The sequence below is a fragment of the Phyllobates terribilis genome, unplaced genomic scaffold (assembly GCF_046119375.1).
Source record: "Phyllobates terribilis strain yellow unplaced genomic scaffold, ASM4611937v1 Scaffold_3__8_contigs__length_932513732, whole genome shotgun sequence".
Lineage (NCBI taxonomy): Eukaryota > Metazoa > Chordata > Amphibia > Anura > Dendrobatidae > Phyllobates > Phyllobates terribilis.
Window position 1 is genome coordinate 155,517,280 of NW_027362763.1, and position 14,626 is coordinate 155,531,905.

Genomic DNA, 14,626 nt, shown 5'->3' on the forward strand with positions numbered 1-14,626 from the left:
TTGCAAGATTACATTATGTATTTATAGCAACCAGCAGAATACAAACTGAAAGCTGTGCTGTGATTGGTTATACTTATGCCCCTCCAAAGAATAATGATAACCAATATTATGGCCGTCCAGCTCCTAGACGACGACACTTCCGGTGCTGTGTATGCAGTAACCAACAAAATGGACTCCTTAATATCGGCGACACTTCCAGTGCTGCGTGTCTGGGAACCAACAAAATGGCTCCCTTGTTATCGGCGACACTTCCGGTTCTGCGTGTTTGGAACTAGCAAAATGGTTCCCTTGTGATCGGCGACACTTCCATTGCTGCGTGTCTGCTAACCAACAAAATGGCTCCCTTATTTATCAGCGACATTTCCGGTGCTGCCTGTGGTAACCAATGAAATGGCTCCTTAGTTACAAGCGACATTTCCGTTATTTCACTAGTTTGATGTAGAGGGCGATACTTCAGGTAAGTATTTCCTCTCGTCTCTGACTGTGTGTGACAGGATCCCGGGGCGAAATGGTGCAGGCTTGGTTTATGGATGACTCTGCAGAGGACCAGAGGAAATCGCACCAGCTGCAGCCTAACCAGCCGGCGTCAGAGCAGGAGCTGCAGCAGCTGGGAGTGTACTACTACAAGGTGAGAGTCGGGAACACGTGTGATGTCGCTGAGCATAGCGACCCCTGTATAAATAATGGTCCCGTCCACTGCAGCCAATCAGAGCTCCCCTTTCATGAAGCTATACTGTATGGCAAACATAAAAGCAGGACTCTGATTGGCCACCTGTTAAAGGTTAACATTGTTGAGGAACCGTTATCCAATTAAAAAGCGGCTGTATTCCAAGCAACCAATGAGATGCCAGTGTGCGCAAGAAGGAGAGAAGGCAATTATCTGATTGGTTGCTTCTACTTTTGTTCTAGTTTTTATAAATCTTATAGCCGTTTCTGGCTGACGGTGAAATATGCGACGAATCTAGGAAACTATATATCCTGATAATCTCTCCTCAAATCTGCAGGACAATCTGTACGTGCTGCGTAATGGGCAAAATTAGTTTCATATTTGCCACATATTTTTCGTATGTGCATTAAAGGGGCTGTTTGGTATAAAAAAAAACAAAGTGTTCTACTCACCGTCCCCAGGTCCACTCACAAATCTGTGCTGCTGCTGCTCCTGGTGTCTGGGAATCAGTGGCTGTGATCGGGGTGTTGCATCTACACTGCTTGCCACGCTGTTGACAGGACGTTAGCTGAGCAGACAGCGGAAGCAGCAGAGAGACATCATGGACCTGGGGACCGTGAGTATAGCGCATATTATTTTTTTTTTATTATTTAATTTTTTTTAGACCAAACTGCTCTCAGGGACAAAGATTAACTGACAGGGGGCGACCCCTTTTAAGGTTGGGGCTACAGAGCAACTGTGGCCGTGGCATATCCAAAAATAAGCTCTATGCCGGTGCTACATTGCTGTAGGTGAATGGACTGGCATTGCCACCTGTTAGTCACGGTGACCAATACATGCAAGCCACAAAAGAAAGTCAGATTTATTTTTTTTTTGCAACTTTCTTTGTCGTGGTACCGTGCTGGTTGCACTTCCACCATGCCGGGATGTTACATTTAGGATTTTAGCAAAGTTGCTTATTATGGAATCTAGAGTTTAGAGAGAAAAGAGAAAGAAGGTGCCACGTGTCTGCAATCACCGGCCCCAGCGCTGACATCGAATCTGTACGACTCCTTTCCCTTGATGGCAGATGTGAGGGATGGGTGTGTAGCTGGGTAGGTTGGATATAGGACATCACTCACTCGCAGATCCTTCTCTTTGGCTTTTCTGCAGTTTCAGTAGTTGTGTAAGTTCTCATTCAGACCTTGGTGATTTTTTTATTTATTTTTTCCCCGTACATTAATAAAAAAAACATCTGAACGCTCTCAAAGATTTGTCAACAAAATGTCTTAAAGAAGCTCTAACATAAATGTTCTCCCCTAATCCTTACTATGTCTGTAATCTACTGGAGTTATATATAAATGCTGCAGATCGCCATCTTTCCCTGATTTCCAGCGTCACTCTGGTCGTCTTCTGGGTCATATCACTTTAAAAAAAAAAAAAAGAGAGACTGGCAAATCACAGGGATTTATGTGTAGACCATAAGTGGTGAAACCGGGGAAGACGGTGATCGGTAAGGCTGTGTGCACAAAATGTATTTTTCCGTTGCTGCAAAAGATCCTCCTAAAATGAACGTAACAGGCCGCAACGTCAAAACGACGAATGACAGAATGACAGCGAAGCCGCCTCCGGAAACTACCGGCAGCGTTTCCCTGACGTGGCGAAACCTCTGCGGCGCCACTGGCATCTAAATGACGCCATGGGCACATACCTTAAGTGTTTTAATGCTGAAACATTTACAAAGGTGTAAGGCATACAAGTCATAATCTGGCCCGCGGGCCAAATCGGACCCGAAGGAAGATTATATGTGGCCTGCGACACCAAAACGGTCACCCCTATGTGGGGCCCATTATTCCGTATGGAGGACTGTGTGGGGCCCATTATTCCGTATGGAGGACTGTGTGGGGCCCATTATTCCGTATGGAGGACTGTGTGGGGCCCATTATTCCGTATGGAGGACTGTGTGGGGCCCATTATTCCGTATGGAGGACTGTGTGGGGCCCATTATTCCGTATGGAGGACTGTGTGGGGCCCATTATTCCGTATGGAGGACTGTGTGGGGCCCATTATTCCGTATGGAGGACTGTGTGGGGCCCATTATTCCGTATGGAGGACTGTGTGGGGCCCATTATTCCGTATGGAGGACTGTGTGGGGCCCATTATTCCGTATGGAGGACTGTGTGGGGCCCATTATTCCGTATGGAGGACTGTGTGGGGCCCATTATTCCGTATGGAGGACTGTGTGGGGCCCATTATTCCGTATGGAGGACTGTGTGGGGCCCATTATTCCGTATGGAGGACTGTGTGGGGCCCATTATTCCGTATGGAGGACTGTGTGGGGCCCATTATTCCGTATGGAGGACTGTGTGGGGCCCATTATTCCGTATGGAGGACTGTGTGGGGCCCATTATTCCGTATGGAGGACTGTGTGGGGCCCATTATTCCGTATGGAGGACTGTGTGGGGCCCATTATTCCGTATGGAGGACTGTGTGGGGCCCATTATTCCGTATGGAGGACTGTGTGGGGTCCATTATTCCGTATGGAGGACTGTGTGGGGTCCATTATTCCGTATGGAGGACTGTGTGGGGCCCATTATTCCGTATGGAGGACTGTGTGGGGCCCATTATTCCGTATGGAGGACTGTGTGGGGCCCATTATTCCGTATGGAGGACTGTGTGGGGCCCATTATTCCGTATGGAGGACTGTGTGGGGCCCATTATTCCGTATGGAGGACTGTGTGGGGCCCATTATTCCGTATGGAGGACTGTGTGGGGCCCATTTTTCCGTATGGAGGACTGTGTGGGGCCCATTATTCCGTATGGAGGACTGTGTGGGGCCCATTATTCCGTATGGAGGACTGTGTGGGGCCCATTATTCCGTATGGAGGACTGTGTGGGGCCCATTATTCCGTATGGAGGACTATGTGGGGCCCATTATTCCGTATGGAGGACTATGTGGGGCCCATTATACTGTATACTGGTTGGCTGGCAACTTTGTCCAAGTTTTTCATTTTGGCCCTCTGTGTGTTTGAGTTTGACATCCCTGGTGTAGGGGATTACATTTTTGTCAGGAGTGCTTCTTTAACCCCTTTACACACCTCGCTGTGCATGTGTGTTATGGTGAAGGGTTATTTACTGCACCATGTTGTATATAAAGACTTTGACAGAGAGAAGTTGCTTCCTCTGTCTGCCCATCGGCACCCCCACAGCGTGATTGTGGGGTGCCACTGGGCTACCATAGAAGTGGGAGGTCTAACAATGACATTTTGCCAGAGGTGGAGTCTGATGGCTGCTACTTGTCAGTCACATTCGTGATAACCCGTAGTATAAAACTACTTAGATATTTGTTTCGGACGATGAACACTGCAAAAAAAATGTAAGTAATGCCTGAATTGCTTTTTATGTTTATCCCTCCTCACAAAAAAAAAATTGATCAAAAAGTTGCATGCAACCCAAAATGGTACCAATAAAAGTTACAGCAGCTCAGCTGGTTATGCGAAAAACAAGTCCTTATGACAGGTCTGTAAACAAAAAGTGAAAAAAATTATAGCTCTGAAATATGATCACCCCCCCCCTGAAAAAAAACTGGTATAAAAAGTTTTGTTGCTGCAAAAGTAGTAAAACATAAAAAAACCAATGCAACGGCAACGCAAGTCAGTGGGGCCATGAAAAAATTGGACCGCCCTCGAAGGACATCCGAGGGCACGAGTTTTCACAGACTGTAATTGGAGAAACTTTTTTTTTTTTTTCGGATGACACTCGGACCACAATCTGATCAGAATAATTGGTCCGTTTTTCCCGTACGTTGAAAAATCGGACGTCTAAATGAGCCCTTTAAGAAAAAAAAAAGTGAATCGATGTGTTGTTCATTCTGCTGCCTACACAATGGAATAAAAAATGAAAAAGTTGTATGTACCACACAATGGTATGCATTGTTTTGTTTTTCTATTCCCATAAAGAGTTGATAAAAGTTGGCCAATAAGTTATAAATACTCCAGAATAATTTTGCCACTGATAATTACAACTCACCCCCCCCAAAAAAAAAACAAGCCCTCATATGGCTACAGTAAGGTTAAAATAAAAGTGTCACAGCTGAAAAAAACAAAAAAAAAAAAACACTTTGTCCTGATGGCCCAAAATAGGTCAGTCCTGAAATGGTTAATAAATTGTTGCCTTTTCACTTTTCTCATTGTATCTTTCCAAAATGAGGACAAAGTTTTTTTTTTCATGCTATATATTTTTTTTTTTTGTGCTGGGAGCCAAGACACATGATATGAGTCAGGGCTGTCTCCAGATCAGGAGACCACCACGTCTGTGTTCTCTGCAGAGCAAATGATCAGGGCACACTGGCACAGGTCTCCAGGGCGCATGCGTCTGACTTTTTTTTTTTCTCTTTTTATTTGTACCTTCTCGTTATTTAATTTGAGCCTTTCCTTTAAAGGGGTTGTCCTCTACTTTGTAGTGATGGCCTATCCTTAGGAGGTTGGTGGTGGTGCGGCAGCCGACAGCTTGTTCCCAGTGCCAGCAGCGACTGAATGTAATCAGTTGTGGCGCAGAACTACACCGCTCCGTCAACTGTATAGTGGCCGCATCTGGTACTGCAGATCCACCTTAGCAACTGAGCTTACCCGGCCGGTACTAGGAATAACGGATTGGTGGGGGTGCCAGGTGTCGCTTCCTCACCGACCTCACCTATCCTAAGGTTTGGCCATCATTATAAAATACTGGACAACCCCTTTAAGTTGCCTTTCCTTGATTTTTGTTTGCCCCCTCTCCAGCTTTATGGGCTTCATTTTTGTTATCGAGATATTTTTAACTAATTTGTTTTTCAAATATCGGAAAAATTATCGATCAGTTGTCCTTTACTCCAATAGTGGAGTACTAAATCAAATGTTTTGGTTTTGCAAAGTTAAAGACAAGTGCGTGACACTTGAAAGCTTGTTGAGAGGATTGTGCCACTTTTTAGGCCCCAAAAGAGACAAAATTAAAAGCAGCTTTGATTTTTTTTTTGCCAGTTCAAAAAAACATTGTTCTCCCATTTTTGATGGGTGCAAAAAAGGAAGACAAGACAAAAACAATGACGCACATGATGAATGGGCACCTGATAAATATTGGATGGGCTTTTTTATTTTTTGCTTGCTCCAGAGTGTGAAAATTCAAATACACACTTAGAAATTTAATCAGATTTTTGTTGGGTCCTTTGTGGACAATTGTTTTTTTTTATGATTTGCCCAACAAATCAGTGGCTAATAACCATCTAGTTCATGCTTGGCTCAATGACCGTGTGTCTGAGCAATGGGTCACCCAGTGCATGAAATGCTCATGGTTTCACTGGCGACCATTCTGATTGCAAAAAATTCAGAGTAATGCGAATCGCCAAGAATAAACCCCCCTCCCCCCAATAACCGGTACAGGATCGGCAGTAAAAAGGAGATTCAACAAATCTGCTTTCAGGGAAGAATCCTGCGTGGAACGTCTCCGTGATTTATAACGACCTTCCTACTTTAGCTTCAGGATGCCAAGTAATTGAGTGTGAACAACCACATTTAATAAATGAATTTGCCTTTGATGCCTCATTAGCTGGAGTTCCCAGTTACCTGGCATCATGGCTCCGTCATAATTTACTGCCCACGTTGTTTCAACATTTTCTACAAAGAGAAACGGAACATGGACGATGATGTTTGACTGCAAAAAAAAAAAAGTGTCCTTGCAACTAATGTGCAACCATTTATTTACTTTTTTGTTAGAGTGTGTATATATGTGTGTGTGTGTGTATATATATGTGTGTGTGTGTGTGTGTATATATGTGTGTGTGTGTACCCAAAGTAATAGTTTCTGCCCTCGGGTGTGGCACAGCAGTAGACCGGTTAGAAATGTGCTGTAGTAATATATTACAAAGGCTGAATTCGAGCCAACGTGTTTTATTATTGCACTTTTCTTATGTTTTTTTGCAAACACTTATTTAACACAAAAAAAAAGTTAAAAAATTTTTACAAGTGATTTTTATTTTTATTTTAAATAAGCATTTATATCACTAGGACCCAAGTTCCTCATACAAGACCTAGACACACAATGCCGCTGCTGTACTGGAGTTGCGTCTCTTGGAAGCGTGATGATTTGCACGATGAGTGACTTGAAGGTTTACAAAGTTTCAGGGTGCTTTGTTTTTTAAAAAAATTCCCGATCATAACAACCCAGAACGTTTTGGAAATTTCAGTGACTGATTTCTGAGCAGCCTGATCTCTGGCACAGTAAAATTCTCCTGTCACTTATTGATGAACTTGATTAATAAATGACCAAAGTTTACAGTCCACACAGTTCATCAACAGTTCACACGACTGTATGAAAATATATCCGTATGTAATCCGTTTTAATACAGCAGTATTAGTTTACAAGACCTAATACAGTTTCCTCTGTTAAAGAATTGCAAAGTATCCTTAATCCCGGTTGTTCCGCATGGGATCCGATTTTCTTTTTTTTCTGCACACCCATAGTCTGATTCGACACCCAGAAGAAAGTAGTGCAAGCTGCAAAATGCTTGCTGTTGAGCTCAGGTCAGGCCGACGGCCAGTCCGAGCATTACGTTGCGATCCTCGTCCGAGTTATACGGCCATCTGAGTCTTCACTTGCTTGTATGTAAATCTAGTCTTGCTAGTCAAATGGATTCTTCTTTGTGGGCGTATTCATAAGGACCACGCCCTCTTGACTAATGAGACCAGATTTACATACAAGAAAGAAGTGGCCATATCTCTGGAACAGAGGAGCGCAGGAGCAAGAGGTAAAAAAAAAAAGAAGAAAAGAAACATATTTATGACAATTGATGGGTCCTGTTTAAAAATGATGCTTTTTTATGGGAAGCATCAAAGATCCTTATTAACCCCTTAACACATAATGACAAACAGGTACGTCGGCCCCTAGTTACATGTGTGGAGGGGTCACAGGATCTGAGCTCCCTCCATTGTCTAACAGCAGCAGGCAGAGCTGGGCTGTGATCGCTGCTGTTCACCATCTACATGCCTGTGTTGATCTCTGGCAGCGGCTTTTACGGTACTAATGCACATCAGCTCCCTTTTTCCCATCGACGTGATCACATGGCAGTCTGGTGACGGAGGCTGTCACTTCCACCTTGGCACTCCTGTGAAGCACAGGCTGAGCTTCATTGGAGACCCGCGTTTTTTACAATATACTACATTATTGTGATATTCCAGTATACATACTCATCAATATTCCAGAACAACTGAAACGCCAAGAAGGAAAAGTCGTGGAATTCTGGAAATCACAGGATGGATAGACCTGTTACTGATATGCAAATGTTGAAAAAAATGGAAATACATTTTTGTTAACAACTCTAGTCCATATCAAATATTAGTGTCTCATGCAGAAATATATGCACTTACAGCCTTGGCTGCAATCAAAGAGGTTATTAATGGTTGTCAAAGAATGTTCTGCTTCGCTGAATGCACTTAGGCTGCACTTCATCAAGATCTGCTGCTGGCAGCTTCCTTGCAATAGACAAAGGACGTCCCATATGTACTCGATGGGAGGAGACAAGTCCAGAGACTCTGTTATCAGTGTCGTCTGTTTTTCACTGATGAGAAAAAAAAAAAATGTTTTTCCACCTTCTCCTATCTATTAGCTCTTGAAAAACTGATGGCACCCAAGTGCTGTCCGATTCTTTTCATGGACCCATAGACTTTCATTGCCATTTTTGATCCGACGCTCAGATCAATATCAGACATGTCGCCGTGATTTTGTACGTATTTTTCGGTCCGCAAACAATCATGGAAATTTTAACAGCCCCAGACTTTCATAGGTACGAGTTTTATCCGTAAAAAAAAAGAGTACTGGTACAAAAAAACTAGTTTAGCACTTCTTTCTTTCCCCTTCTTTCCCTCTATCTCCCTTGTTTTTCTCTTTCACTGTTTTATTTTTTTTTTTTTGTTCTTTTGCTTGATCTCTTTTTCTTTCCTTCTTTATATGTGTATCTCATCACTCATTTATTTCTTTCATCATTCTCTTTTTGTTTGTTTCTCTTTCACCTCTATATATTGAGATCGATCTCTATCAGGAGAGCAGAGGGAGGGACCTGCAGCACTGAGAAGAGGTAGTGTGCTGTGGTTTATTTTTTTCAGACACACCAAGCCCTAAATAAAGATAACTCTATTACACCCACCCTATAACAATTATTGTAGCCCAATGCGGATATTGCATTAGAACTGAGATGAAGGGCGCTGAAACTGTGCTCAAAGAGAGATTTTTTATTATTGTATTTTAAAGGGATTACTGAATCCTGACACTGTAATTTGCAAACTGGCGGTCATGTGCTGATCCGCCTCTCTGTGTTCCATTCAGGAAAAGGTGTTAGTCAGCACTTAACTGTTAATTTGCAAATTGCATATTTGCAGTCACTTGACAACCGCAGGCAGGCAACAGAGAGGAATCCTGACAGTTTGCTTATTACATACTGTATGGATCCAGCTATCTGCAGTGAAACAAGAGGGGATTATAGGGAGAGAAAATAGGAAGCGCAGGTAGTAAGTGTAGTAGTTAGATTCCAAGGGTATATACTCAGTATAAATCCACTCACCTATTTGGTGTCTTGAGGTTCTGCATGTAGATCCAATCAGTGGATCACTCCATTTCTCTTTCAATTCAGTTTGCTACAGAAATCTGGGAGCTGATGAGAACACTGGACGGTATGTTAGTAAACCTACTAAAAGTTGGATTTCATACAAAAATGTAAAATCCTACAAACATATACATTGACAATTTAAAACCCTTTCTTTTTTCATATTATAGCCATTTCCAAATACCAAATACAACTTTTCGATATTTCATTCACATATATATATATATATCTGTCAATCTTTATTTTATATGTCATATACCCTCTATAACATCATTTAATCCATCTGGGTATAATGTAGAAAAGAAAAAATTTGTATTGTCATAGGGTACTAGACGGAAAAATGATAATGATTGTCATAGTCATATAGAAGTATGTCGGGGATTTGGTGCCACTTGTAGAATGGTGATTCCTTGTAATATGTATTTTCTGTCTTTTTTCGCTCACCCCCACCACCTGCCCCAGTAACATCTGTCACCGAGACGTTATTTGGACGCGGCACTCTGTTACGCTCACAGTGATACATATGTTTGTACTTTTTTTTTCAGTATTTTTTTTTTTTTCTCTTTTTTTTTTTTTCCCCTCACCAGTTGGATGCTGATAATTATGAGACAGATCCAGAGCTGGCCAAGATTCGCAAAGAAAATAATTACTCTTGGATGGATATAATCACCATACATAAAGACACGCTGCCCAATTATGAGCAGAAGGTAAATTGTTGTCCTTGGCTTCAGTGGAGAGGATGCAGCTTGCAGGTGCGGTGACAACATGATGCATCCCGTACTCCAGACATTAAGAACGAGCGTCAGTTCTTCTGAAACATTGACTATTTCTCAGATGTTTTGCTGATATTATAATGTTTTCAGTTTCCTAAATCTTCCATGAGAACAGTGATTTATAGACAACCAGGCTGACCCTCAGCTCGCCAGCTATCATCTGATGTTGCTTTGTACACCAGGGGTGGGCAATTAATTTTCCCAACAGGCCACATGAGAAACACTGACTTTTGTGGAGGGCCGAACCAACAGGCCAAATTTAATTCTGATTATTAGTAATTTATCACTTAATATTGAGCAGAATTAAACATTGTGACTCGCTGCTACCACCAGAACATGTTACGCTTATTGTAACCTGTATTCTTATCTGTAACAGCAGATTAAAACTATAGAATTTTCTGCTTATTATAAAGTTTATAGAAAACATTATACTGCTCCACTTACTCAGCCTTTAAGGGATGATCCAGGCTTGGGTTTCAAGTCTGCAGTCACTTTATGTGAGTTCAGACTTAAGAATCCTCACACTGCACACTGTCAGGATTCTCCGGGAGCGGGCGGGCACATGACCCCAAGTTTGTGTTTTGCATGCATTCAGTCACGTGCCGACTAGACGTGCCCGGCCTCGCTTAATACAAGTGAATTGAGCGAGATCGGACACGTGCAGTCGTAATGTGGCCGGAAGTATGCAAATCGACTGCTCATGGTGCCGGCAATGGAGAATCCTGACGGCGCGCAGTGTGCATGCAGTCAGTATTCACAAAACTGCACTCAGAGTGACTACAAACTTGAACCTCAAGCCTCGACAGTTCCTTTAAGTATAATAAGAATAACTGTACCTTGATCAATGGCCTGTGCCCACACAGTATCATGACCCCAGAGCGAGACAGTATAAATGGTAAGTGTTGTAAAGAAAAAAAATAAACTATAAATTTGCCATTTTCTGGTCTGCAAACCTCTCTCAAAAATGCAATAAAAATGACCAAACTTTGTGTTAAGAAAAATTGTATTTTTTTACACCTTTTCCAACATTGGCATACCGGTTCCTTTTTACCCCATTTAAAAATGAAGAAAACGTATTTGGTATCGCCACGTGTGTAGAGCACCAGTCTATCAAAATATGAAATTAATTAACCTGATCAGTAAATGCCGTAAAGAGAAAAAAATGAAATGCCAGATTTGTGGTTTTTTTGTTTTTTGTAACATGGCAAAGAAAATACAGTAACAAGTGATGAAAACATTGTATATACCCATAATGTTATCCGTAAAACCGTAAACTCGCCAAACCAAAAAAAAAGAAGCCTCATCGAAACATTAAAACATTACAGGTCTTGGAACATCTCAACACAGGTGGAAATGATTATTATTATTATTATTTAATACATTTCCTCATTTTATTTTCATTACCTAAATAAAAACAGCCCAATTTACTAAGATTGGTATTTAGCACGCCAGTCTTGAAAGGGAATCTGTCACCCCCTGGCACTTATCTGACCTCTAATATGGGCAAACAGGTGATAGAAATGTAAATCTATACAGTGGGGAAAAAAAGTATTTAGTCAGCCACCAATTGTGCAAGTTCTCCCACTTAAAAAGATGAGAGAGGCCTGTAATTGACATCATAGGTAGACCTCAACTATGAGAGACAAATCCTGAAAATCACATTGTCTGATTTGGAAAGAAATTTTTTTCACATTTTGGTGGAAAATACGTATTTGGTCAATTACAAACAAGCAAGATTTCTGACGCTCACAGACCTGTAACTTCTTCTTAAAGATGCTCCTCTGTCCTCAACTCATTACCTAAAGACAACTATTCCATTTTCTTGCAGCACCTCTTCAGTGAAAAGTAAGCATTACATGGTTCCCATTCAATTCATTGGTCTCTCTGCGTAATCCAAGAACTTGTGGGTCCTCCAGAGTTAGGGTTTGCTTAGACAAGCATTTTCTTGGGTCGTGTGTGCAATAGACCACATAGGGACCAAGTGTATTCAATGTACTAGTGCACTTGAGTGTGGAAAATGCTGCCGCATTGTGTATGCTACTGACAGTGGCTCCCGCACCCATCAGCAATTCAGATGAGCACATGGAGACCCTCCTGCCTGCATTTTGCAGACCTGGTTGGCCGATTTATTATTATTTATTTTTTATATGGCTGCTTAACCCAGTCTTAAAGGTGCTATTTGCAGGCTCTCTTATCTCTGACATGGTAAGCTTTCTTCTGCTATTTTCCAGCTGAAGATATTTTATGAAGAACACTTGCATCTGGATGACGAGATCCGCTACATCCTGGAAGGAAGCGGTTACTTTGATGTGCGGGATAAGCAGGAACGATGGATTAGGATCTCCATGGAAAAAGGAGACATGATAACACTTCCAGCAGGCATCTACCACCGCTTTACACTGGATGAGAAAGTGTGTGGTACTGCCCTATCGTTTGGGTCTAGAATACCTTGAGGGAAATGTAACTTCATGGTTAGAGTTGAGAACTGCACATAGTAAGATATGAAGGTCATCATGGTCTTTTTTTGTGGTTCTTTTTATCTTCATTACTTCCAGAGACGATAGGTGTAATGGTAGAGATGCATGATGAGTAGAGTGCCTATCTTAACACACAGGTCATGGCATGATTATTCCCACGAGTTGGGTCATTACTCCTCTGCTAACGTCCCTCCTTTTCTTCTTTCTAGAACTACGTGAAAGCAATGAGATTGTTTGTCGGAGAACCAGTGTGGACCCCATATAACCGGCCTGCGGATGACTTTGAGGCTCGCACCAAATATCTTACATATTTGTCTCAGACAGTGTAAAAGTCTTGGTATAATAAAAACATCTTTTTAATTCAATTATATGTACAGTATGTAAAATAGGGTCAAACAAACATGTGAACCTTTCACAGTGCCTCGCTGTAAGGGCTGTATAGTATTTCCTTGTGTTACTTTAAAGAGGACATGTCCTTTTAATAACTTGCTGACTGTCCAATGTCTTAAGTGTTCGTTTGGTCCCTATAGACTTTATAGGGATATCTAAAAAGTGTATTTAGATGTTGAAATGCTGCATGAGGTCTCTAATGACTTTATTAGGGCTCAATGTGTGAAATAATTGAAAAGAAAAAGCAGAAAAATCTAAACAGAATGTTACATTTAGATATTTATAGACGTGATCTCACTTCCAAATCAAGAGGTCACATCTACAAATATCTGCCAGCTCACGCGTGTGACCAGCTGGTATCCGACACCTGTTTTACCTTTTTAAAGGGGTATTCTCATCTCCAAGATCCTATCCGAATGTGTAGTAGGTGTAATACTAATATTAGCAAATGCCTCCAATTAGAAATGTAGTATGGGTTATCAGGAGAACTATGTCGCTTACCCCATGTGCAGGGCATTGCAGTAGATTAGGTATTCATGGTTACGACCACTAACAACTAACTGTCACTATAGGAGCGGTCGTAACCATGGATACCTAAGGTATTACAATGCCCTGCACATGAGGTAAACGACATTTAGGAGAACTATTCTACATTTTTAATTGGAGGTATTTGCTAATATTATTATTATTATTACACCTACTACATATTGGGATAAGATCTTGGAGATGGGAATACCCCTTTAATGTTTAGGCTAGGCTGTGATGATGGCTGTGCACACAAGGCTGCAGTCATTTGTAGATCTGAGGGGGGACGGATTAACCCTTTAAAGCGAATAGGGATGAACTACAATACCACAGACAACCCAAGGAATAGTTTCTTCATGGAAGCGGATACTATACAACCTCTTTTTTTTTTTTTTCCAGGACCTGTTGATTTTCTAATTGAATTGGATCCCATAGAAGAGCTAGGACCCCGAGGGCCTGTTGGATATTTCCATATTTCGCAAGATGGGATCATACATGCAAAAAACACCCGGTTGTTTGCCAAGATGTACGGAGAAGAGTTAGGCACATCCCAGAGATCAAATAGCAGCTTAATTCAGCGGGTTATGTATTCTGTATCATGTATACAGGGTCCTAGCCAATCTCAGATGTAATTCTGTAAAAATAATATATTATTAAAAAACCAGTAATTCTGTTCTGCTGATTGCTATGTGGCTGCTCTTATAGAGACACTGCCCTGCAAGAAAGCGATCAGGAAATGCAGCTCCCGGTGCCTGCGCCGTAGGATGCAGAGATCAATCTACAGCCGGGGCCTGCGGTAATTACTTTGTGATAAATCCTCACTTTCCTGTACGTCTTTGTTCAAATCAATATCAATTCCCAGACACTGCACAAATATCAGACCGGGCAACTAATCCTCCTGCTGTGAAATGCTAAAAAATAATGATTATAATAAAGGTTTACGGTAGTTTTTGAGACCAAATCCTGTTCTTCCTGGAAGGGGTTTTTGATTTGTTCATTATTGCCCCAGTGCCCTTTATTGAGGTTTCCCTGCTGTCACCTAATGTTACCTATAAGTGCTGTGCCAAAATCTCCATGAATTTTAATGTTTTTTTGGGTGGTGTTATTTGCGGACATTTGAGACATATATATATTTTTTTTTATTTTTTTTTAGGGCACATGTGTAAGCCTATGGACAAAAATAGCT

General features: G+C 41.7%; 1 protein-coding gene across 3 annotated transcripts; it reads left to right on the forward strand.

Moving 5' to 3' along the window:
• The first annotated feature begins 391 nt into the window (after window positions 1-391).
• Window positions 392-14,401, forward strand: ADI1 (acireductone dioxygenase 1). 3 transcript variants are annotated; one of them, XM_073674207.1, is made up of 6 exons: window positions 490-628; window positions 1,129-1,283; window positions 9,863-9,982; window positions 12,280-12,459; window positions 12,735-12,850; window positions 13,840-14,401. In XM_073674207.1, exons 2-6 carry the CDS (start codon window positions 1,269-1,271, stop codon window positions 13,847-13,849), a joined length of 441 nt encoding a protein of 146 aa, XP_073530308.1. In that variant the 5' UTR covers window positions 490-628; window positions 1,129-1,268; the 3' UTR covers window positions 13,850-14,401. The 3 variants fall into 3 exon arrangements, with proteins under 3 accessions (XP_073530305.1, XP_073530307.1, XP_073530308.1); XM_073674204.1 differs by lacking the exon at window positions 1,129-1,283 and having other exon boundaries at window positions 392-628; XM_073674206.1 differs by lacking the exon at window positions 1,129-1,283 and having other exon boundaries at window positions 393-628; window positions 12,735-12,862.
• The last annotated feature ends 225 nt before the right edge of the window (window positions 14,402-14,626 follow it).

Coding starts and splice junctions, on each gene's coding strand:
- ADI1 (XM_073674204.1), top strand. CDS start 509: ATGGTGCAGGCTTGGTTTATGGATGACTCTGCAGAGGACCAGAGGAAA. Junction 9,983..12,279: donor TGCCCAATTATGAGCAGAAG/GTAAATTGTTGT, acceptor GCTATTTTCCAG/CTGAAGATATTTTATGAAGA. Junction 12,460..12,734: donor GCTTTACACTGGATGAGAAA/GTGTGTGGTACT, acceptor TCTTCTTTCTAG/AACTACGTGAAAGCAATGAG.